The following is a 25,276-nucleotide window of genomic DNA, read 5'->3' on the forward strand; positions in this document are numbered from 1 at the left end:
TGCAATTAAGAGATCATGATTTTCTTTTTTTATTATTATTATTATTTAATCTTCACATTTATTGCGCTCATTGCTTGTTTGGCCTACTACAAGATTATTTTACAAGGTGAATTAACAGAAGAAATACATGCAGGAGAGCAATCTTTTGATGCATATATGCAGCTTACATATGTAAATGAACCTTCCAATCTGCTGACACTACCACCACCAGACATATTTGGACAATAAAGACACAATCATCTTTGTTATCCAAGGAGTTTTTTGTCTCCTGAAAAATCCTCAGATCGGATTTGAAAACCAATGACTAACTTAATACAAATAGCAGACACAGTAAAATCTTACAAAGTTTAATGCAAATTGCTTTCAATGTGGTGCTACTACTCAGAAATAACCTGTGGTTGTGACTAGTCAAGTGGAACACCAAATTCAATGGACAGCATCAGGTTGTCTTTCAGGTGAGGCAGCTAAGAATTCGGGTAATGCCCTCTGGGACTCGTATATCCTACTTAAAGTAGGGAACTTGGACTGCATAAACAAACATTAACGTTTATTTTACGTGTATGCAAAGAAATTAAACTGAACATACATTAAGCAGCAGTATTTCTCTGCGATGCATTATCTTAAGTTGGGACCACCATATCAGTGTTCAGTACAAGTTTCTCCAAGCTGGAGTTAACTATGTTAGGTAGCTATCAGTGACAAAAATCTGGTCAAAAGGGGGTGTGATCAGAAAAGAAAAGAAGGATGAATTATATGCGCACAAACCTGGACATTTTCATGTTTGTGCAACTAACCATGCCATAGAATTTTAAACAGAACGACTTTTGAGTACTAATTGAGCATAAAAGTGGCATTTAAATATGCCAAATCATGACCTAAAAAAAAAATAGGGGTGAGGATAAGAGAGAAAGACTACTTTACCATGTCAATCTTAAACCGTTCTGTAGCCACAGCAATCTGAGGTGCCATAAATACATCAGCCTGCAAATGACAAAACCCTGAATTGTTGATAAAGGAATAAAATGAAAGGGAAGAATAACAGTCTAAGATAAAGCATCAAACTAAAGCCAAATGGCCATGCATTCACAGAGTATTAAAAGACAATATTACTACATTGGATAAAGGATACATGTGAGAGAAATAAATAAAATAACTGTCGGAAAGAGTTTACTTCCAAGAACCAAGCAGAAACAACTTCTAGTAATATAAAACCAGCATTCCTAGCTTGTAAAAGTTCATCATGGACTAAGCCAAGATAAATATTGTCTTGATGAACTAATTTTCATGGAGGTTTAATGTATAATCAGGAAATTAAATTTCTATATAACCCATTTTTGTAGAATGGTAATGCATCCTTTAGTTGAGGCATTAATCTAAGTAAATTAAGTTCCCACCAGAAATGTACAACAATTTGCAGAGTCAGAAAATGAAGAGGACAGAGGACTCTAAAGTATACCATGTATACTTCTTCTCCTGTGGCATATTTGCCAACAAAATCTTCCAGCAACTTCTCGAGAGCTGCAAAACAGGGGTAGAATAATTCATGCAAATACCACCAAGTGTGCTGTATTAAGTCAATATTATGCAAACACAAAAACATTCAATTATCAAGCAGATGTTTTGCCTGTACATAATGTGAAACTACGGCCTCAAAATCCGCATTCTCCATCCACAGTCACACATACACAAAGGAAAGTTAAATCGTTGAGGTACTACATTACAGGATTAAAAATTAGACAGATGAAAACATTGAGAACAACAGGAGATATAGGAAGGATATAATGGAGCAATTGATCTCATGAACAAAAACACTTACCAAGGAAACCTTTTTCAATATTAGTTTGAGCAAATAGAAGTCGCTCTTCTGAGCCAACCTTTTCCTCAAGATATTTCTAAGAAAAATGAATGGGGGTAAGACATAGGATTAAAGTATAAATACATCAGCAGCAATGATCCATATAAAGCAGAATATACCAGAATTGACAGCATATGAAGAGGCTGTATGCTAGAGCTAATAATGCTGGCAACCTGTGGCGTGATAAACTACTCAGTGAAGTAGCGCAAGAAAGTCATCAAAATCTCAGCAGACTTCCAAAAGAAAGAGTAGCCAATTACCAAAACACGTACCTGAAGATTCAGGGCTTTTAGCTGGGGATCAGCTGGTAAGAGAGTTCTTTGAGGATACTTTTCCTCCAAATACTAACCAAGAATAAAAACAATAACTTCAGACTTCAGCTCAAACGAAGAACAATGGAGACCTAAGTAAACCCATCTCTCCTTTCCAAAAAGTAAAATCATCTCAAACCATAAACTCAAAGCAAGTCCTTAATAGAAAGCAAGAAAACATGAAGATCATAGCAAATTGAACCCTTTGATGGAACACACATCCCCTTTAGTCAAGATAGTACATGGGCCTGAGGTTCCTAAGCTTAGAGTGAAACCAAGGAAGCAATATTCCATGCAAGAATACTAACCATCAAGATTGCATACGAATCAGAGACTACAACATCACCATCAACTAGAACCGGAACAAAATGGAGAGGGTTCAACCTCTCAAACTCTGCAATACAGACATAATTCTATTAGATTATCGCTCTACATATTAAAATATAATAGGACTCATCTCTCTCTGCTCTTTGAGCTCACCTGGAGTAAACTGCTCTCCTTTTGCAAGGTTCACCGCTTTGTACTCATATGAAAGCCCTACAGATCCATAAGAAAACCAATACCCTTTTAATCAAAACCACTCATGAAACCCAGTAAATTATTATTTCCAACCAAAACCGCACAGAATTTGGAAATTACTGGAAACCTATTTGAATTTAGAGTGAATATTTATGGAACCCAGACCATAAAATCAGGGACAAAATTGTATTAGAACATTGCATCATTCGAGTAGATAAGGTGACAGAATTTGATAACTGATAAACCTTTGAGGTTCAAAGCGAAGCGAATGCGCCAAGCACAGGAGCTCTGCCAGTATGAATACAAAACGAGCTTCGAAGACGCCTCGCCACCGTCTTTCTGCGAAAAGAAAAAATTATTCAATACTAAATAAGGAAGCTTTGCCTTTTAGGAAAAATCGAAAGCCAAATTCTTGGAATTCTGGGATCAATAAAGAAAAATTATGTCCTTAAAACATACCGGTGCCATTGGCTTTGAGTTGAAGCTTCAGACTTGGTTTAGAACATATTGACGCTTCAGTTAAACCGTCCAGTTTCAGCGACATGTCCTTAAGCCGTTGACTTGACGTTGTCAGGAGTAAAATTGTTAGGCACAGTTAAATAATTTGGTTATGCCATGTCAGCAAAGATTTTTTTCCAATAAGGTTCTAATAGGGCCACGAGCCCAAGAGAGTTTCTTTTGCTTTTCTCGTCTCACACAGATTTGTCCCCGTTTTATTAGAAGAAATTTACATATATATATATATATATTATTTATTTATTTATTTATTTATTTTAACTTTTATATATAGATGTATATATATATATATAATATAATTGTGTGTGTATATATATATATATATATATATGGTGTTTTTTCTCATTTCCCTCCAAGTGTTTTCTTGAAAGTCCAGCAAACCAAACAAAAAATAAAAAGGACTCAGGCGCTTCCTGAGCTTGGTTAAGAAAAATGGACAAAATAAATTCAATATATACATACTTATAACAAAAAAAAAAAAAGGTATAATGTTTACTGCACATGAACTGAGAACCAACCATGAAAACCGAAATATATAAGAGGCAAGTCTAGTCCTTGGGTTTTGGCTCTGCTTTAACGAAAAAGCGTCTGGCCTCATCATCTGTAACATCACTGCTCAACGAAACAAAATATGAAAACATAAAATTAAATGGCTTACAAAAGTAAACGAGAGAAATAAGCATTCAGAGAATGCAGGGAAATGGAACCTGTCTGCAGCTTCTGACTTGGAGATCAAAGTGAGTTTCCTGGGGGCAAGAAGTTGCCAGAAATTACTCATTCCTTTCTGCTGGCAATACAGGTTAAGATAGCGCAAAAAATTGTTGTATGGTTCTGGCTCCTGCAAGAGGATAAAGTTTCAAGAATTTCAGTGTAGCGATAATGCAAAATGTTAACTTAGGACCGATAAGATAACAGATTACCACAATGCCCCATGTAGTGAACCAAAAACAGCTCGTAATACATGTTGTGCTGTTTAAAGTCTATGTAACTAATGAAACAAAATGCCAACGTCTCATCTCTATTATTAAATGATTGGAGACTGTCATGTGTTTCTCCATGCTAACCTTCAGGCATAATTCCCTAAGAACTAAGAAGATTAAGTTGACACAAGTATTATGCGTTCAAGCAAAAGGCACCTGATGCATTATAAATTTAGGAAAATGCAATGACTAGCCATCTTGCATTGGCAAATGCAGAGACACATGCACAGAAACAAAGGGAGAGAGAGAAGGAGATACTTGCTCAAGGATGCAACCCTTACGAAGGCCAGCTATACATTCCAGTGCTTTGAGATGATTATCTCCTTCATGGGAATCTGACAGTAGGCCAAGTATCTTATCTCTCATTTCCTTAATTGCTTTCCCAACCCATTCTGGGCTATCTCTTCGAGACATGATGACCTCAAAATCTTGAACAGGAGTTAAATCTCCAATTTTCTCTATCTTAACTACAGGTGACTTTTCAATGGAATTGACAGCTTGAGCAGATACATCTGCATCACCATCTTCGTGATTTGAGCCAGATGGTTTCTCTGGCAATAATAGCCTAGCCGATTTCTTCAGCTGCAAACAGATCATAGTTAATACCTCAATACACAAGTAGAAAAGAAATAAATTCCTTCACTTTACATAATGCAGAATAGACCTTTGGATTTTCCTTGAGTTCAAAGTGTTTACGTAATGCGTCAATAACAGACTTGTTTTCAAAAAAAAGCTCCGGGTCAGGTTCTGTAATCCTCTTTAGGGTTCCATCAAGTGGAGGTACAGCTGCATCCGGTTGCTTAGATTTCAACTCTAGATGATGATAAAAACGCTGGCAATGCATAACGTTCACTGTTAATTTCATTAGAAACAATCATGGTACTTTTAAAAGGAAGAAACACCTTTATCAATCATCATCCCAGAGGCCTTTCAAATAACACTACTTATTCCTGAATGCTAATAACTTCACAACCCTGCCACCTTTCGCAGGCCTACAGCCAGCTACTATGCTATCTTGTCAGACAATAACTCAAATGTAGCACTAAGTCCTAGGTGCTGACTGGGTGGGGAGACCATGGCACCTGTGGAAGGACTCCTGACTATAGTGGCTCTCTTAACACTCTCCTTCTCTGAACAACATGAACCAAACATTTTGTACTTCTAGGCCAACCAGGTAACTATTTGCACTAATCAGTGCATCACATGGAACTATTCATTCTGTTGTATTGCAGAAATTAAGCGGAAGAATGATTTTAAAAGAATCCAGCAAGCATAGGATACAATCAGAAACATGAACAGGAATAAATCAGAGTGGCATATTAAGCATAAATACAAAATAAATGCATATTTAACTACCTGCAGAACCGGATTTGGTGTGAAATCGGGTAACAATGCTTCCTCTTTTCCTGATGGAGCAAGGTTAAGCATTTGCACCAATTCATCTGCTGCCTTTTGCTGCTGTTCATTTGGTTGCCATGAAACTGGAAAACTGTTGACAGAGGGGAACTGATATTCACGAACATCTTCAATAAAAGGAAGTACATTGAAGTAAAATGAATCAGGCTGCACAGAAAAATCAGAGACCATCATGAGTTTCGCTAATGAAATTATTCAAGCATGGATGTGTAAAGTAACAATTCAAGTGAAAGATGCAGTGAAGAAGAGATCATAACCTACAATTTTATCATTTTGTGAAATGTTTGGTGTCAAGACCCCCAGAACAACATTTTGTTGTCCCTGTCTCCAAACACATCGCAACATTGCAACCTTATTCATTTCCTTCATTGCTCTAGCTATGGCAGAAACTGCAAGAATGGCCCTTGTATTGCCCGGCTCAGCAATAAAAAGATAGACATCTTTCATGTAGTAGTGTCTTTGATTAATACACCAAGCAGGAAAGAAAAAAACATGATTGAATAAATATTCATTTGAATTAAATTTCACCTGAACATAATATATTTATCCCAGATAAAGCAACTTCAAGTTTACCGTATTATGTTTGAAGCATCAGTGAATCCCAGAAGCTTCACACCCTTTTCTGGTTTGAACTTGACAGCATCCCATTCAGCAGCTGATATAGGAACTACTTGAGGTCCATAACGGTAGCCTTTAATCCTTTGCTCTGGTGGTACAACTTTACTGGAACCATCAACACTTTTGTACTCATAATCAACCTTGACTTGATGTGTTGCAAACTTATTAGTTTGAGTTGCTTTTTCCGAGTATTTCTTCAGAGTGGGAAACTTCTCCTCTTGTGTTCTTTTATAAACCCAAACCTATGAATCATTAATATTTAAATCAGCATTCTTTTTAACAAAAGCTAATTAGAACCTAACATGAAAAAAATTCATAAGAGCTTGATATGGTATGTAAATATAGTGTCTCAACAACACTATGGAACCATGACGGATGAAAGGCAATGTGATGCAGCCTGCGAGCTGGACTCAGGGAACTTAGGCAAAGGAGGATGAAATAGCATTGCAAGTCTCAAAACAACAGATTTGACTGTCTCACAAAGGCATGACTACCTTCGAGGCCATTGATGCAAATAAGATGACAACTATCCACTCTTAAGAAACATGCATCAACCATGCTTGTCCAAGCACATGTGCACCATCAAGTACAATGCTTCACAAAAAGCCTAAATGCTGGGTAGTCACGGTTTTATTTCCTTAAACATCACCTATTTATTATTAAGCAGAAAGTACCATCTCTCCATGTCCATGCATGTCAGCATCACATGAGGTAAAATAAGAGAACATAATATATGTCATGAAACAAAATTGTCAGAAATATATGTTCAAAAGAATAACAATATGGTCCAATGATATTTGATGTATACGTGATACATGGACAGAGTAGACAATAACAAATAGCGGAGTAGCAACTTCTAAGAAAAAGGTTTATTTAAACAGATCCAAGTATTCTTTTTCTTTGACATTGACATTCAAAAAAAAACAAAAAAACAAAGAGGCCAGGGGGAGAGGGAGAAACAGCAAGAGATCAGGCAAACAAAACTGTAATTAATTAGTTCAAGAGTATATGCTTGACAACTTCTGCAACAGGCCAATGGTCTCACCTTAATCTTCATATTGGGACTGAGCTCAAGATCACCTCTGAACACTGTTACTGGAGTTATTCTTCGGGTTTTGAGTGCTCCTAGCAATGAAGTTGGACTATCAACATACACAGTCCGTGTACAGGTTTGCTTTGAAAATATACTCAAGAGACGATCATTCTCATTCATTATTCTCGTATTTGCATCCTGACTTAACCTTCCCCTCACAACAATACTTTCCATTTTCATGCCTTGTGCAGTCATCTGTGCAGCAATGGTCTCGACCTGATCTTCTTTGGTTCCTTCCAAAGAATCCTTAATAGGATGAATTGCATTCGTAATAAGGCACAGGCGTTTCTTTCCTTTGTGTATGTCTTTATATTTCTTTATCAACATATCCATCCCAACAACAATTGCATCAAGAACTGCCAAAGTTAAGGAACCAACAATGCAGCAATGAGCAGAACAATAGCCTGCTTAAATAGTATTTTTCTTAAAAAACTGTATTACAAAATTTCTTTTAGCTATATATGCCAACAGCTGTTAACTAAAAAGCACAAAACTCTATCAAAATAATAACAAAAGGGACTTGAAAATTTTGATTTTCATAAAGAAAAAGACCATCACTTTTATAATAATACTTCTATCCAAAAATATGACCTAAAAGATTGCATTAGTATATAATATTCTATAAGAAAAGACAAGTCACTTAGAAATAAGATAAACGATAATAAAGAAAACTACTGCAGTAGTATTTCTTTGCTTGCTTCAGATTAGATAATCTAGCAGAACATACAATCAAGAAAAGTAGCGGATACAATCACCATCCACAGTTCCACGAGGCAGCTTTTGTAGAGTGTCAATAAGATCTCCATCAACAACTTTGATATCTTCTAACACCACAATGTTATCATACCCACCCACTTCCTTCGTAAGATCATTGTTAGTTTCTGTAGATTCCACAAAAACCATCATTAAAATAAAAGCTAGTTGATATTGGATTAAAAATAAAAGATTCTCAGAAAAAAAACTAAAAAAATAAAATACAAACACAACCATAAAAAAGGTAAGAGGTACCTTCGGTTCCAAATACCACCACTCCCACTTCATCATTTTTTCTGAAAATAAGCTGTGTACATAAAAGGAGATCAGAAATGATTGTGCTCAAATTTACTGTTAAATTTTGTAATGAAAGTAGAAAATCTCATAGTATTTTGCAAAAATGAGTGTGAGTTAAATAGTTAAAAATTGAAAGCAGTAGGCCAATACCTTCTTCTCCACTAACATGGAGCATACTTTTTCAACTTCTGGAAGAACACTGTGCATCGATGGACCGACATCAAGCAACAATACTAATTTCTCCTGTTCCAACATAATTACAAATTCAATTACTAAGAAAAAGAATAACAAAACCCTAAAACCTGAACGGAATAACATTGCATAAAATAAACCAAAAATACGAAAATCCAAACGGATAGCGAAGAAATGTTAAGATGTGGTGCCTGGAATTTTGAAGAAAGATGAATAAATAGAAAAAAAAAAAAAAGAAAGAAATGAGCGAAAACAAGATATGTTTGTAACAGAATTTGAGGAGCGGCGTTCACCTTGTTTCGAGCCATTGAAGAGCGAGTGAACTCAGCCCCGAGAAGGGAGAGAGAAAGCAAAGCTTGTGGCGTAAGCTCGAACTTGAAAGAAGAGGAAAGGGGAGAAGCCAAGAAGCGGGGGGAGGGATTTTATAGTGTTTAAAAGTTGTTGACTGTTTCCGGCTTCTCTTTCTTCTTCCCGCCCCAGGTCAGCAAGTTTTGCCAAATTACATAATGGTCCCTTAGAAATCTGAACAATTTATAAAGCATCTCCTAGTTTTTTCCCACTCACAATCTAGTTCATTTCTTATTTGTTCTTTTTTTTTCTTTTTTGTTAATTTTAACTGCAAAAGAGAAATGTAGATCAATGATGCCACTTATAACAAGTGCTATAAAAAATATTTATATTTAATGCATTGTTTGCATATATTTTATACGAGTCAAATATTATCATTTCGTAATTAAATAAATTTTAATTTTTTACAAAATAAATATTCATAATTTTAAAAATACTTCACTAGTCTTGAGATTATACTATATCTCATATTTATCATGAAGTAAAGATTGGATGACTACTCATGATGAGAATCTTCCTTTGAGGTTACACATCTTTGATTCTTCACCATTTAATATTAGTGTAATTTTATTTACAGATAATATGAGTGTTTTATGACCTCGAATAACGTAATAAATTTGTACTTCTTTTCCCATTATATATAAAACAAGGCTTTTAAATTTTGACCGTTGCACATTTTTCAACTGACTACGTGTTTGACTCTCACCAAAATTGAAAACTCTCACTCAAATTAGACATTTGTGCTCGATATGCACCATAGTCCAAGCAAGGAGCTTTTGATTCAAACCATCTTCTACTTAGAAGATCCTAAAATAGTGTGTATTTATATATATAAGGTTAGCAATCAAAATGATTGTAAATCGAATTAAGTGATAATGTATAAGTATTATACATTAACATTATATTAAATATAAACAAAAAAAATTGGTGTCATAATTTATTGTTCTCGACATATATTTATGAAGGATTAATTCATTTAATTCATAACTCAAAGGAATTGTAGTGATTGGAATAATCAACATAACAATGACTAAATCCTAATAGTAAACTACCCAACAACCAACCGAGGATGCCATATTGGATTAATTATAGTAATTCTTCATTGAATCTAAATACATTAGTAAAGATTGTAAATTTGATAAATAAATATCTCTCTTTTACTACTATATATATGTATGTATACATATATAATATTACTTAATATATACACACACAATCCATTTAATATAGCTTAGATTATGTTTATAATTGAAAATTTTCTTATATTCTCCTAAAGGTGTCTATAGGCCAAGCTTAGCCTTTTTTTCCTTCTAAAGGCTACGCTTGACATATGAAAAACAGAGAGTAAAATCTAACAATGAGCACATTAGTATATAGGACCATTCAAGCAATTATTTAATTGGGCTAGAGCAAAGTAAAACCTCAAAATCTAAGCTCTAGCCAAAACCCAAAATTTCAATCAAGTTCAATGCCTTTTGTTCAATCTTGCCCAATGTATCAAGAAATGTACTTAAATCCATCTAATAATTGATTAAACTTTCCTCCCGAGCCAGTAAACACTAATGTTTCCATCTAATTTGATCATAAAAAAATAGTATTTTAATTTTATTAAATGATATTATGAAAATTGCATTATTACATGTTATTTTGATATAAATATATTATCTTTATTTTCTTAAAAAAAAAAGATTAGTAGAATATTGTGGCATTTCATAAATTTATATATTACCAGATTAGACAAAATGTTTAAACTTTGAATTGAAGTAACAAGGCTATTCTATTATGCCATGGAGACATTTGTCCTAGAATTGATGCCTTGTAGAATTGAAAGTAGCATGCTGACAGAATTGCAATATATAAGGATACGGTTGAAGGGCAATAAAAACTCTTTAAAATATAAGAAAAAAGAGGGAAAGGTCGGTGAGCGCATTTGGTGAACTAAGGAAGCAAGCTACACTAAAACGGCGCCGTCTGAAGCAACATGGCCGGTGGTGTTCTGGCTTTTCATCTCGATAAAATGCTAAACTAGCCGCGCAGCCAGGAGGCGAGTGAGCGAGACAGAGACAACAACGATGGCATCAATGGCAGCAACACCAAGCATTTACTCTCACTACAACAACAAATACAAAAACAAAGCCTTCAACCAGAAAATCTCAACCGTTCCACGAATCGTCCTTTCTCAATCCCAGGAGTCCGACAACAAATCCGACCACCAGATTCCTCGAAGGTAAGTTCCCCTCTCGGTATAAATAGTTCAAAATATTCATCAGAATTCGTGCCTGCTTTGAAGCTGAACTTTTGCTGTAATTTTGAAGGGAAATAATATTAAGGAGCAGCGAATTAGCTGTCATCGGGGCCATTTTTAGCTTCAGGTTTTTGTGTCCACACCCTCTTCTTTCCTCGTCTGCGTTTCTAATTTTTGGGTTCTGAAAATGGCTGACGAGTACCAAGCTGTGATGCAGTGGGAAGAAGCCAGATTATCTTGGGGTGCAGAAGAATCCGCCAGCTCTGGCGCTTTGCCCTGCTACCAAGAATTGCATATCGACGTCTGAGAATGTCAGCGACCTAACTCACTATACTCCTCCATGGTAACAGCTCTCTCACTTGGCTTGAAGAGAAAAAAGTAGTGTGAACAATGTGCGCCGACGTTTTTTATACATTAGTCAAAAACAATGTGATGCACGTTGATTTTTTTTTTTTTGAACAGGAACTACAACGGAGGGCGTAACAGGAAAAAGCCTGTGACTCGAGAAGTGGCAATGGAAGAGCTTCTTCAAGTGGTAAAATTTTCAAGCAGATTACTGGAATTACTTCAACTCTCAGGTTGTCAGAGTAAAATGGGTAAAGCCTAAAAATGTTTATACCGTATCTTGCAGATAAAATCAACAAAACCAGACAAATTTACTCCCAAAATCGTTGAGAAGAAGGACGATTATGTGCGTGTGGAATATGAAAGTCCTATATTAGGGGTAAGTAGGTTTTAACTTCTTCTATTACCAAACATAATGAACACGACATGCATATTGGCTTAACTGATTTTCCTTTTTGGTTCACCAGTTTGTTGATGATGTCGAGTTCTGGTTCCCACCGGGGAAGAATTCAATCGTGGAGTACCGATCAGCATCGCGGATTGGAAGCTTTGATTTCGATGTCAACAGAAAGAGAATCAAGGTAATGTTCTCCTACATTTCTTGATCTTTAGCGAGTTTGGTCACAAATAACTTTGCACTACCGTGTTTTACCTAACAGGCATTGCGACAAGAGTTAGAGAAGAAAGGATGGGCTTCTGAAGAAACCTTTTGAAGGGCCTGCATGCTTGTTTAGTTGATCAGAGGAGAAAACAACATTGTACTCTTAGTTTCATTTTACAGAAACGGAATCGTGATCATGGAATTGACCTGTTGACTAGAAGAGTCTCAAGCTTTTGCATTAAATCGTGGATACAAGATTTTCTTTTTTGTTTTCAAGCTGTTATCAGCAGAGCAATGGCATTATCATACTCTCACATTCCAACAGGATTAGGTTTTGGACATCAATTCATTATCCAATTTGTCAAACAAAACCCAAAGTGGAACGACATATCTATTAGTTTGAACACCAAGAAGTGGTCATGCCATCCATAAAACCATTATCCAATTCTATTTTTGCCTAACAGCAGAGAAATCAGATAAAATCAACTGCATAATTTAAGTATCAATGTCTCGTCATCGTCTGACTATACGAAAATAGTTCAAAACAAGCATTGACCGCATTAACATCAGAACAACGGTAAAATGCAACAACCATTCCATCAATTCCAGTATTCCACTTCTGTAAGAGAGCCCCTAACCTGGTTTGGAGTAGTAATTCATCAATCTTTCCTAAGATCCATGTATTCACGGTGGATACCATCAGCATTTATGACAACAATTTCAAGCTTGTCTCCCTGTTAAACATCCATGACAAAAAATAAAATGTAAAACCGTTAGAGATGGACTTGACATTATTAGGACTTAGCAAGATTCAACCAAGACCAATAATATAAAGGACTCCAAGCCCGATTAGGGAGGGAAAATTTATTTTTGGAAGGTAACTTGAGGGTAGGACATATGTGATCGAATTTTTCCATGCTCTAGATCTTGAGATCATGAGAAAGCCCAGTTGGTAACAAGGGAGCTCATATCATCTAAGGCACTTGGGATCAGCACCTTGTGCAGATACAAATGAAGTCTTTCAAATTCTCTATAAATTAAATATGCCTCAAGCCAACGGCATTCTGACCAAAATAAGCTCAAAGTTGATGCACCTTTAGTAGAAATCCAAACAGAATTCTCAAGAAGGATCTAATTCAAAATGGTCTAAGCATAAGAAAGTAAGCAATAAAAGAAGACACAAGGGAACTGGAGACATGAGAGACGTCAGCAACAGCCATTAAAACAGCCTTGTGTCTAAGCAAATTTGAAGTCATTTAAAAAGAACAGAATAAATCAAAAGCAGATTGTTTAAGACATGGCAGTATGGTTCCAGAATTATAAAACAGCCTTTCTAAGTTTCCAAATTATAGAAACTAAATAAATAGAACTTACAGTGTATATATCCCTCTCAGATGCTGATGCAAAAACAGTTTTTACCAAATCAACAGCTTCCGCTTCCACAAGTGGAGTAACAGCATCCTGCAACAAGCCATGGGTTTGAGATGAAGACATGCGTAGGGTAAAATTAATCAAAACATACAATATACAAAATTAGGAGCATACCTGGGCAGGCAATAGGAGAGGGCTGGGAGATTTTAGTTGGTTATCCAAGAAAGGCATGATGAGCGTCGAACCAGAACCTTGGGAGCTGTATCCAACTTTCTCGTAGGAGCCGACAGCATCATATGTGAAGACACAACCCTTTCCTAATGGTTAAGCATAAACACATTAGTTCTTAATCTAAAGAAAGGCTGAAAACTAGCAATTTCAAAGCAGATTACCTTCATTATCAAGACCACCCAAAACATTAAAGGAATAATAAGGAAAGAAGCGCTTGTAGTAAAGGGTGTTGGACAGCAGTTGAGCCATTGCAGGGCAGCTCATTTGCTTGTTGTGCTGATGCTGATAAATCTGCATTTTGAGAAGCACCATTAAAGTTATATTTACCTTACTAGCTGCAGTACTTGTTTACAAGTATTACTGATCATAATTTTGTTTTAGTTTCTAAGCTACATCAAACTTAATTGCCTTTGGCTTTTGAAATTATTGTAATACAGTTTTAATGCAAAAGTCAATTGAAGCCTACATCCATGTTCAAAAAAACTGTTTCATCATATCCTTGAAAGTTGAAACCTTACCAAGTGCCTAGCTGCCAGATGCTTTTGCAAAGCCTTCACATCAGCTTGAAATCCTGAGGATGCCATTACACATTTATCTGCTCTGCAATGTTGAAGTAAGAAACACTAATGAGAAACCCAGACGAAGAAGAAAGAAAAAAGCTGAAAAAAAGTCAAGTCCAGCATTAGACAACTATTATTCCACCTCTTTCCATCTCCAGTAACACTTATTTAGAACAATAAGAAGGACCAAGTAAAGTGATATTCTCTAAGGATTATCTATTGTCCTCCAAACATTCATACCACAGATATTGGTCTACTGGGAGAAAGAATAAGCTATGCCATAATCTTTCTCCTTACCTTAACTATTTGGCTCTGAAACATGTGGGTTGCTCTCCTCTAGAGTTACATAACATTAACATCACTCAAACAGCTACCAAACATATGTTGATAGCTTGTTGGAAAACTTGTTCAGTTCTATACCCTTATTTTAACCGAAAAAGGAATCAGCTATCGGATCCTTTCAACCATTGGAGGCAAAACTACCTTAAACATTCCATGACCAACAATCTTCTTTAGTAAATTTCACCAAATTTCTTAATTTCTCTATAAGTGTCAAATACCTTTTATTCAATATAGCTAACTAGTTTGAAAAGACTAAAACTTGGTAATTCTAGTAATTAGGACAAGAACAGATACTATATGCCACCAAAAAAAGGGGGGCCTTTTGTGCTTTTTTCTGTAACTAAACAATTGAAAGACTATTACATTCAGAAAAAAGTATTAGGTATTTCCTACCCCAAAGTTCTATTGCTTTCAATCAATTTCTAGTTAACCTTTCGATACTAAAAACAAAAGTATTGGATGAAAAAAGAACATACAGTTTACAGAGTTTGGAGTAATCGCGGGTGAGAATATTGTAACCGGTAGACATTCGAGTATCAGCCGCGACAACACAGTAATCGGCTCCAGCGATCGCAACGCAAGATCTACAAATTTACCAAATAAGCATAACATCAATAAACAGCGAAATCGAACGATAATAACAAAAATTAAAAAAGAAAACATGTTTTTAAGGTTGGCATACCCTCCATTGTTGTCGTAGGGACTCCAGTTGGCTTGCTGCTTGGTCATGGTGAAAGAAGCAGAGAATGACTCAGGTCGACAAAGAAGGAAAAAAAATTGAGAAAATAACTGTAATTTGGAGGACTATTATTTCCTCAGATTTAAGGTTAGCTTTGCCAACAAGAAAAATAAAGGTAGGAGCCTTTTATAGGGGGTTGGTTGGGTTTTAGGCCCATTCAGACCCAAACCCAATCCGAGTGGAATTACATTAAAATAAAACGAAATAAAAACTGAGATTAAGGTTTGCAAGAGAGAGAGAGAGAGAGAGAGAGGGAGAGAGAGAGGGAGAGAGGGGAAGAAGGGCCATGGCGAATCTGTTCGGATGGCTCATGACCTTCTTCTTCCTCGTATCTCTTCTCTCCATTATTGGTTATCAGGTCAACCCTTTTTTTTTTGTGGTTTCTCCTTTCATTTTAATCACAATTTAATTAATCTTAAATCCTCATTTCCAAGCTTTAATCGTTAATTTTGGGATGATTGGCATTTTGCATTGCAGCTGATTTGTTTCGCTGATCTGGAATTCGATTACATTAACCCTTATGACTCGGCGGCGCGGATAAACATGGCCGTGATGCCGGAGTTCGTAGTACAAGCCGTTTTCTGTTTGGTCTGTCTAACGACAGGACATTCTTTTATGTTCTTCATGTCTCTCCCAAACTTATACTATAATTTCAGATTGTAAGTGCCTTTTTTGTATATATAATTTCTTTTTTTCTTAACCAAATTACCCTCAAAAACAAAGAAAAGGGGTTTCATTTCTCTGAATTCCTTAGCACTTTGCGTCGTGTTTTCGGCAAATTATTGCAAAATCTGATATGAACTGTAATTCAATGAACAGGTACGTGAGGGGAGAGCACTTGGTTGATGTAACCGAGATCTTCAATCAGCTGAGCTGGGAAAAGAAGCAACGACTTATCAAACTCGGCTATCTCGTAACCCTTTTAGTTGTTTCTCTAGTTTGGTAACGCGACGACATAGATTTTTGGTTATAGTTGAATTGCATTTTGGCCTTTTTCAAGCTACGTAGGTACATGCTAACCATGCAACTCCGTTCTTCATAATCCGTTTCAGGTTGATTTTGACTGTAGGAAATGATAATTACTGAACCGGCTTTGATCGCCCTGTTCCGTAAGTTTTCATTTATTATCAATTGATTTTATGTTTAAAAATCATGAGAAATTGAATTTGATATTATTTTTTATTATTTTTGTTTTTGTAGTAAATTATCATATGAAAGACCTGTTGATATTATAATAATTAAAAAAATTTATATCAGTTTAAGTTGAAAATATTTTAAATACACAAGCATAACAGAAATCTCACTAACTATTATCAATTGATTTTAAGCTAAAAATTTAATGGAGAATGGGATCTTAAGCTAATTTCAATTTTCATTTTTGGTTCATGGAAGTATGAATTGCTCAGCAAAGCTTAAAATGTTAAGAGGCTAGCTCGGCCTCTGCCTAGACTCTAGAGGTTGTATTGCCCGAGAGGCTGGCGAGAGGCCCGAGAGATTGAGTTTGGAGAAGCCTCGAGCTGGATCTGTTGGTTTCCAAATGGTCCATAAATGCTGTCAGATTGGGCTTAGGTGGGCTGAACTGGCCCTGGATCATCATTTAGAGTCCGCAACAGAGCTGACAACATTAGATATTAACCCACAAATAGTATAGCCTACTGGATTGGGGTTGCTATTGTCAGATAGTCGATGGGTACAATTCGATAACCTTTGAGTTACATGCAAGTAATGAACGAAGAAGCCCTAAGCTAGCTTGGCATGATGGCCACCATCTGTAAATAGCAGTCTAGCTAACTCAAAAAACAAATCTAAACTTTTTAACCAAAGATTAAGACATGAATGAGCTTACAATTTACCAACTTTTCAAATCCTTTTGGAGGATCCGTATGTTTACAGGTTAAAAGATTTCAAACCTTGGGGGGCAACTAGGCTTGCCGCCTTTGCTGTCAAGAAATTGATTGGAAAAAACAATGTGTCACCCCCTAACGTGTTAGCAGAAACAATGCTAAAATCAGCTGCTGATCAAGCTACAAGGCAATGTGAAACTAGGGGTAATTAGGCCTCGCATTACCAACTGTTCATTTGGATTAATTGATCTTTTGTTTGAATATGCAGAATTTTGTGGATAAAGTTGGGAGATTTATCCGCTCAGGAAGTGATGATGCTGCGAAGTTGGTTAGGACATTAAGGTAAAGACAAGTGGAAAAAATGGGAAGTCAAAAGAGGATCATGCTCCATGGCACATGCAGTCCAAGCAAATATTCTAGAGAACTGTTTTAGGTGAATGGTGAATTGAAAAGAAACATGAAAATTTCTTTTGAATAGTCAAAAAGTGAAAACAGAAAACAAAATAGTTATATAAACTAATCGTAAAGCTACTGATACAATTGATTAATCTATGTCTAAGTATAAACTTTTCTGCAGTAAACTTCAGACTATATGAAACAAGCAGCCTAAACCTACCAAAAACTGGTATGATCGATATAGTTATTTAGGGTCGTACAAAGATTGGCTGATAGGATTGAATTCTAGTTATTTTCATACTTGGATACACCCACGTTAGCTTAAGCAAGTTGTATATCTGTCAGGACTGGGGATCACCTGACCTAACCCCTAGCTGACCCGCCCTGTAATAAAGAAATAGCAAGTTAATTTACTGAATTATTTCCATGTTCCTCTTTCAATTTTTCCAACTGAAGATGACTTCTCATTTGATTGTAAATCTATATCGGAATATATAGCTCCCTTTACTCACTTATTTTTTATGACTTTAAAGTGTTTTGAATTGTTGGAATTTCCTTTGGGAATTTGATTTTGTGGCTTATATACCTTTGTGAACAGACCATGAAAGAAATCACACACTACACTCAACAAAGTCATTCACATCAAATTACAATAAAAAGAGAGGTATCATTCTCGTAATATCAAAACAAAATGTCTGTTTAAACAACTTATAAAAAAACAAAGAATTAAGATAATTAACTATTTCGATATATTACAATTGCACAAAAAATATTTAAAATTAAGTTCTGAAAAGATAAATAAGTTAAAGATCGACCATAGCTAATGTTTTATGTACATTTTTCATTATGGTACAAGTATAATATGCATGCTACATTTCTAAATACACATATTTTGGACAATTTGTTGATCCCAATATTAATTTACGAAAACCAGCTACATTTTCTGATGTGTTGTTATTATATGAACATGGGGAAAGCTAGCTTTGAGAGTTGAGACTAATTAACTTGCTGTTATGCAGAGAAGGCTCTCGGTAAGTAACTCCTCTCTCCATTTCCTATTGACCTTGGCTATGAATTCCTCTATTCTTCTTTCCAAATCATTATCTTCCTCGTCTTCTTCACTATCCTCATCTTCTGTATCAAGAACATCATCATTGTCTTCGTCATAGCCGTCATAACCATGATACCCGTCGAGATCCTCGATGTCACTGCCATCGCTGCCATGGTAGTTATCATCATTTTCTTCGTCTTTTGTATCTGTTTCATATTCCAAAGCTGGAGGAGAAGTGAGCTGATGACGACCAGCGTCTTGATAGTGATCTGATGGCTTAGGGCGTCCTATAAAGACAGTGATGATGATAACGTTGAACATGACAAACACAGCTACTCTACTCCTAGATTTTGGTACATCGATGAAGTCGTGGATGGAGAAAAGAAGTTCATGGTGCTTAGGGACTGATGAGAGTAACAAAGTGAAGAAGATCATGAAAGGGATACTTAGAAACCAAAAGGCAGGAAACCTAGCTCCCTTCATGCCCAAAGAGGATATTTTTCACTCTCTTTCCAAGCGGAAGGAGATCTTTCTTTCATGGCACAGTTGTAGTGTGTGATGTTATTGAGAGACTTCAATCACTAAACAGTGGGAAAGGTTTGCTAACCAGAATTGAAAAAGGATAAGGTAAATGGTTGCCAAGGAAATTTCTCAGCAATCACATTCTGTCGAAACTTCCATGTTTGTGGTTATGATCAATTCTACAACCTACCTATATGTCAGTTTCGGTCAAATAATCGGCATTTTTAAAACCAAAATGAACAGTTATTTAATGTTGTTAAGGACATTTCTCAGCGTTCACATTGTGATAGGAACAGGAAACCAAAGGGAATGGTTACAGCACTTTGCAATTTTAAGAAGAAAGTGACGTAATGTAGGTTGGATATCTGAATCTTGTGGAACGCTGCAGAATATTTAAAGAAAAGGTTACTTGAGACTTAAAATATGTGGGCACCTAGCAGCTGGAGTTAGTCAACTTGTCATCTGTTTATTTATGTGGCAGTAGATTTATCCAAAACCCATGAAGTCTCTCGCTTTCTCATTAATTTACTCTCGACGTGGGTCAGATGTCCAGTCACAACATTTTGGATTCATCTTAGCCTCATTTAATTGCACAAGTTAATCGTTGGCCGTCTAATCTGGTCTGGTCTCATTTGATAATTGGAGCAGATGATAATAACATATAGAAACATATACACACACACACACATCAATTTACAACAAGTCTAGGAAATCTATCCTTTGAAAAGTCTTGCTAGTGGATCATTTTGGTAGTTGATTTTATTGATGGTCATGCTATTCTTTAACCTCCAGGCCCTCTTGATTCACGGAGGAAGAACGTCACCCATCTTGCATCATTACAAGGCAAAGGTGCTGAGCTGCATACCGTACAAATCTTTGAGTGGGTTGCTCAACCATAAACCAAATGTAGGTGGAAATAGTTGTCAGTCACTACCAGTGGAGATCATTTTCATATCATTGCATGTGCCATTGCCAAAATTCCATAAATATATTGAAGAAAATAAGGATGTTAAAAATCTTTTAAATCATGGGTTTTATCAATGAAATGAGATTAAGAAAAGAAGACTAAAAATTCACTACTCCTTAATTGTCATCGATAAATTCATCAATCAGAAAAAGGGATGTCTCCTCGCCTGGAATAATAAACCTAGCCGGATATCAGGGATGCTAATCCTATTCTATCCTACAGTAACATTCGATAACACATACACTCCACCGGTTGTGAAGAAACATCAGGGAATCGATCTAGTCAGACTCTTGAGATGAATTGACTGTGATTTTATCAAATTAACCTGCGGGCAAAGAAATGTTGATATCAGTTGCTGAATTTCTTGGCTCCTGCATGGTGGCCCAATTTTCTCTTCGGAAGGCCGGGGTCGTAAGGTTCGGTTTCAGGGCACTTGTATTTTGTTGTGAAAGTCCACTTATGCCATCCTCTTTTTCTGCATTTGAAGCAGGTTCAGCAACTACAGTCGAGTTTGGTGCGACGGTAGCTGGTACAGACTCATTTTTCGGCTTCTTGGGTTTTTGGTCATGCTGGTTGCCCGGTAAAAAGCTGCCTACCACAACCTGATAACTCAACAAAACATTAAGCAAAGTGTTCAAGACCAGCATTCATTTCAACATAACTCAAAGACTCTCCTTAAATTGTTCAGGAAACCACATAAATGTCTGGAAATGTTAGAATGACCAAAGACCAATTCCACTTTTCGAAAACTTTGACGCAAGTCTCATGCATGTTTGTTGACTCATGCAAATTCTTGTTCTCGTAGGCAAGGATGCGTCTATTCAGATGCTCAGCATGCTGCTCAGACTAGTACCAGTATGAGAGCCAATAGACAATCAATCAGACATCACTTGCAGCAGGAGAAGCGCCCACATTAAGCATATTACTGCTTCTAAAATATAAACGCAAGTTTAACACCCAAACCACTTACCTGTACAGGACTGGCAGCCACCAAAAGCCCAGCAACTCCTCCCCCTACAACACGGCCATCAGGGCTTGCCAAAGACACGCTCATCCCACCAGAGCGGCTTCTTGCTCCTTGAGTTTCTGTCGGCATGAAGGATCCAGACAAGGAAAGTATTTCAAAGCGACCCTACAAGAAAATATAAGGATGACGGATTTTCCTTTTTTAAAGAATTTGAAAATCAAAACACCATAAGAAGTTCATTAACAAACAAATCTCTTTCTCTCTCTTTCTTCCTCCCATACAGATGAGCTGCTGGTTACTAAGATTAATCCTAAAATCCCTCATCATAATTGCAAGTTATGCCCCTTCCTGTCCCTTCAAACAGTATGTCTTAGATATTTTAATTCATGAGTATTCAGCAACAATTTGATCTTTATGTGACATTTTTATCTTTGTAGCATGACTATTTCACACAACAAAGTAGCATTTGTCTTGGAGAATGATATGAATCATCTGCTTATGATCAGCTACTCCGTCAAAAGCACTGATAATTTGAAACTGGTCATGACAAAATGGTTGCTGGGTAGAACTTCAAGTTACACCAGAGAATTATAAGTAAATTCTCAACAGCATACATCTTTTTCAATGTACCAGCTCATTCTGAACATTCGTAGACATAAATAAACCTCTAAAATTAATAAGAGTACCAGTTCAGAGAATTATCTCTTCACAGATCATATCTTCTTCAATAGCTTGACAAATTTATACACACAAAAACACTCCTGCAAACATTAAAATCATACATGTTTTACAATTTAAAATATCTGTATCGTTTCAAACCCTGTTTGAAGCACATCATGCAACAAGCCTTGATTCATATCCCAGAATCAAACACAAGCATAGATGCACCAAACTTCTTTTAATAAATAACAAACTTTGCATACATTAGTGAAATACTAAACTTTCCATACAAACTATAAATATTATTGAAACTCCACATATTTTGGAATGTGATGGTAATATCTAATTTGTCTAACCTCATATGTCAGAGTACCCCCAGAAGAATCAGGCTGACGGAGTGTAACATTTGAAATTACTCCATTAGCAGATAGAATGCAAATAGCTCTTGGTCCTTGTTGAGAAAATGATATCACCTTCATCGTTACATCCTTAAAGACCACAGAAAATCAACGATGAAGTTAGGAAAAAGGTAGATTCAGTGATGAAGAATACCCTCCTGAACATGGAGGAAAGAAAAGAATAGATAAAAATCCCACCATTAGAATTATCTTTAATGTGAATCTCATAGTTCAAGAAGCAAAACTACGATAACAAACACCTTAGAGATCAACAAATTCTCCCCAAACACAAAACAAAATTAAACTCCATGTATTCTCTGAGCATAACCTATTAGATGTTAGTATTTTACTAATTCTTGTAATAGTTCAGCCTGTTGGAAATAGACTTCAAGATTTGTCAGTAGCCATGTGTCAAGGACTAAGGTTTAGATCTATGAACAAGGAAAAGATCCACCACAATCTGAAAGATCACTAACAGCCACAAAAAGAATGGACCCAGAATACAGCTTTGACAATAATAGAAATGAATGATAAAAATATTTCCCTCAAAGCTTTACAAAGCTATTCTCCTATCTGTTTCCCTATCTAACATACCTCACCAGCATTGACAGTGATGACATGTGGCGTAAAATTTGTTCCAACGGAAGTAGCAGCCCATTCGCCTACAAAACAATTAATAAACATCTGTAAATATGGAATTTTGCTGTTAAGGTAAAAATGTTACTTTAGCGCTGTTTGTCAAGCTAACGATATAGATCTAGTACATGGTTGAGATTTGGCATGAAGTCAACAAAGGATTTCAACTCGGAACAAGCAATGTATTTATGCAACAAAGCCCGTTAATGCTTCAGGAAGCCAGATTCCAGAAGTTCAGGAATAGAAACATATTTTCTGTCTCCTCATCCTTGGTAAGTAAAAGACATTACCAATCAAGCAATCTTGCTGGGTTAACAGGTTTCATTCTGTTTCTATCATTGGGAGCATCTTGAAAAATCCGTGATGGAAAGGCAAGCAGAAACAAATCTTAGCCAAAAGAAGAATATTCCTCAACCTCACACGGTCACAACAACCCCACAGAAAGGCCACTTTTTTATTCACAGAACCAGCATTATACTTCCAAATCTGAAAAGAGCATCTCTTGATAAGGTCCCACAAAAAGTTTAACAAGTATTATTAGGGAGTGACTTCATATATGGAATCTTTCGAAGAGGCATTCAGAAAATTCCAAATAAATCAGGAGATCTGTTTCAAAACCCTAGTGCAGAACCAATTGGACTTAGTTTGAAGCATACTCCAAGAAACAAAAACGAAACCAGAAACATTACTATCCATACAAAATTTATAACATGAAATTTGTACGATCCTCAGCAAATCCACATAGCAAAACTCAATCTAAACTAACATGCTAAAATTTGAATTAAGTAAGAAATAACTTTCTTCAAAAGGGCTTATTACCTAAATTCTCCATTTCCGTTCTCTTCTGATGCTTAATCTGGTAACCACTGCCTCGCCCTCTTCCCCGCTTTCCTCCACTAGAGAACTCACCTCCTCCGGGCGGGACAGATGTGGAAATAGGCATTGGCGACAATGCCCTGGCAATTGTCCCATCTGGTCCATATTTCCTAGGCCTACCTCTCTTCTTCTTTTCCGTACTTCCAGTCAAGCCTACACTAACTGGCGAGGCGTCCACTGTCGTTGAGCCACCACCAATCTGGTTAGTATTCTCTGTCCTTGGTGCCATGTGATAAGCTGATGGAGCTTCTGCTCCTATCACTGTAACTCCTGAATTTGACTCCATGCATATATTGCACAAAGAAACTATTCACAATAACTACAGCTAACTTACAGAGTCACAGCCAACCACCTACAGAACAGAAATCCATCAATCAAAATCAGAAAACTGACAATGAACACAATGTTCCCAAAGTAAACCCAAAACTACTGATTAAAAGAAGAAAAAGAATAGTTATTTGGGATAAATTCAGTGTTCTCTTTGACCTGCTGCTGAAACAAAGATTGCTCTAACTTTGAAATTCATTAAAAATTTAGAAACAAGAAAAGATGTAAAACAGTGTCAGAAGATAAAATTTTCATGAAAGTTTACACTTTTACACAAAATAAATTTACTTTAAAAAAGAATGCTCCACCATCTTCTAACCCAAGTTGCAATTTTAAGAGATTAGGAAGGCTGAAAACTTCTAAACACAAAGATCCTCAGGAAAAACATTACAGAATAAAATTTAATGAACAGTTACAAGTGAAACTACTTTACTCAAACCTTTGCTTTCTGTTTTCTTCACAAGATCAAAGTCTTTTAACACAAATTAAAGAATACTTACATAATCAAACTAGAAACACTGCCGATGGTTAAAACATGAAAACATTCCAAAAACTAACCAGATTAACTTAACTTAAATTTGTTCTAAGACTCTAAAAAAAAATCAAACTGTAACTCAAACCAAAAATAAGAACTTCAATTTTCATCTTAAAGAAATGATAAAAGAGAAAATCATTAAGGGAAGGAATTTTTTTTTTTTACAACAAACAAACTTTGAAGTGAAAAGATGTTAAAATGTAGAGATCATGACCTGTAACTTATAAGTACAGCCCAGAAAACTCTTCAATGACACTGTTCCTCTCAACTCCTTCACATTATTCCAGTACCGAAAGCAAAGTACTTTCAAACGCTTTTTTCTTGCCAACCAAACAGAATTTTTTTCCAAAAAAATATAAATCTAAACTACAATAATAAAGAATAAAAATAGAAACTGTTTGTTTGCTGAGAAAAATATAAACTGTTTTCGATTATAAAAAAACACAAACACTGGTTTCAGAAAAACCGCTGGCCGGTTTTTTTTTTGTGTTTTCCCTTGTCTGAACAGAGACTTACTTTGAAAGAACACAGGGAAAAATAAAAAGTGAAAAATACAAAATATGAATAAATAAAATATTATAACAAGGGGGTTAAAATAATATTAATTAGTAGGTAAAATTGATAACCCCGATACATAAATTTTGGTTAAGGGGGAATTTCACGTCCGTGAGGGGAAAATTGAATTTTGAAAAATTGAATTAAAAAGGGGTAAAATAGTAAATTTAGTCAAAAAAGATGGGGGAATTAAGTAGGAGAAAAAGTAAA

At 35.9% G+C, this 25,276-nt stretch overlaps 6 protein-coding genes across 8 annotated transcripts; 2 read left to right on the top strand and 4 right to left on the bottom strand.

Annotated features, from left to right (window-relative positions):
- Positions 1–111: 111 nt before the first annotated feature.
- Positions 112–3,737, bottom strand: LOC110413265 (glutathione S-transferase 2-like). Of its 2 annotated transcripts, none has more exons than XM_089783004.1 (11): positions 3,720–3,737; positions 3,145–3,245; positions 2,931–3,024; positions 2,647–2,703; positions 2,475–2,560; positions 2,128–2,199; positions 1,975–2,043; positions 1,817–1,892; positions 1,457–1,518; positions 922–981; positions 112–525 (listed from the first exon to the last, which is right to left on the bottom strand). In XM_089783004.1, the coding sequence occupies exons 2-11, from the start codon at positions 3,151–3,153 to the stop codon at positions 427–429; spliced, it is 684 nt and encodes a 227-aa protein (XP_089639130.1). In that variant the 5' UTR covers positions 3,154–3,245; positions 3,720–3,737; the 3' UTR covers positions 112–426. The 2 variants fall into 2 exon arrangements, with proteins under 2 accessions (XP_089639130.1, XP_021279707.1); XM_021424032.2 differs by having other exon boundaries at positions 1,975–2,028; positions 3,720–3,736.
- KU80 (Ku80 family protein) lies at positions 3,635–8,966 on the bottom strand. The gene is made up of 12 exons (XM_021424478.2): positions 8,844–8,966; positions 8,509–8,601; positions 8,317–8,368; positions 8,058–8,189; positions 7,261–7,664; positions 6,171–6,457; positions 5,859–6,054; positions 5,538–5,744; positions 4,846–5,013; positions 4,440–4,763; positions 3,909–4,039; positions 3,635–3,813 (listed from the first exon to the last, which is right to left on the bottom strand). Exons 1-12 carry the CDS (start codon positions 8,856–8,858, stop codon positions 3,750–3,752), a joined length of 2,073 nt encoding a protein of 690 aa, XP_021280153.1. The 5' UTR covers positions 8,859–8,966; the 3' UTR covers positions 3,635–3,749.
- Positions 8,967–10,643: 1,677 nt separating this feature from the next.
- On the top strand, positions 10,644–12,365 carry LOC110413588 (DUF1499 family protein). The gene is made up of 7 exons (XM_021424451.1): positions 10,644–11,125; positions 11,214–11,270; positions 11,361–11,486; positions 11,606–11,678; positions 11,775–11,867; positions 11,956–12,069; positions 12,148–12,365. The coding sequence occupies exons 1-7, from the start codon at positions 10,971–10,973 to the stop codon at positions 12,199–12,201; spliced, it is 672 nt and encodes a 223-aa protein (XP_021280126.1). The 5' UTR covers positions 10,644–10,970; the 3' UTR covers positions 12,202–12,365.
- A 149-nt stretch (positions 12,366–12,514) lies between these two features.
- PBF1 (N-terminal nucleophile aminohydrolases (Ntn hydrolases) superfamily protein) lies at positions 12,515–15,436 on the bottom strand. Its single transcript, XM_021424450.2, has 7 exons — positions 15,276–15,436; positions 15,070–15,177; positions 14,210–14,291; positions 13,853–13,982; positions 13,635–13,777; positions 13,464–13,550; positions 12,515–12,823 (listed from the first exon to the last, which is right to left on the bottom strand). The coding sequence occupies exons 1-7, from the start codon at positions 15,320–15,322 to the stop codon at positions 12,749–12,751; spliced, it is 672 nt and encodes a 223-aa protein (XP_021280125.1). The 5' UTR covers positions 15,323–15,436; the 3' UTR covers positions 12,515–12,748.
- Positions 15,437–15,576: 140 nt separating this feature from the next.
- On the top strand, positions 15,577–17,878 carry LOC110414233 (protein cornichon homolog 4-like). Its single transcript, XM_021425313.2, has 5 exons — positions 15,577–15,690; positions 15,810–15,991; positions 16,152–16,274; positions 16,385–16,441; positions 17,445–17,878. The coding sequence occupies exons 1-4, from the start codon at positions 15,619–15,621 to the stop codon at positions 16,416–16,418; spliced, it is 411 nt and encodes a 136-aa protein (XP_021280988.1). The 5' UTR covers positions 15,577–15,618; the 3' UTR covers positions 16,419–16,441; positions 17,445–17,878.
- A 2,318-nt stretch (positions 17,879–20,196) lies between these two features.
- On the bottom strand, positions 20,197–25,054 carry LOC110414311 (AT-hook motif nuclear-localized protein 1-like). 2 transcript variants are annotated; one of them, XM_021425426.2, is made up of 6 exons: positions 24,726–25,054; positions 23,593–24,001; positions 22,732–22,799; positions 22,096–22,227; positions 21,083–21,244; positions 20,197–20,714 (listed from the first exon to the last, which is right to left on the bottom strand). In XM_021425426.2, exons 2-6 carry the CDS (start codon positions 23,933–23,935, stop codon positions 20,433–20,435), a joined length of 987 nt encoding a protein of 328 aa, XP_021281101.1. In that variant the 5' UTR covers positions 23,936–24,001; positions 24,726–25,054; the 3' UTR covers positions 20,197–20,432. The 2 variants fall into 2 exon arrangements, with proteins under 2 accessions (XP_021281101.1, XP_021281102.1); XM_021425427.2 differs by lacking the exon at positions 24,726–25,054 and adding an exon at positions 24,477–24,697.
- Between the last annotated feature and the right edge of the window lie 222 nt (positions 25,055–25,276).

Source organism: Theobroma umbraticum, unplaced genomic scaffold (genome assembly GCF_002168275.2).
Source record: "Theobroma umbraticum cultivar Fairchild unplaced genomic scaffold, ASM216827v3 scaffold_4.1, whole genome shotgun sequence".
In the NCBI taxonomy this organism is placed as follows: domain Eukaryota; kingdom Viridiplantae; phylum Streptophyta; class Magnoliopsida; order Malvales; family Malvaceae; genus Theobroma; species Theobroma umbraticum.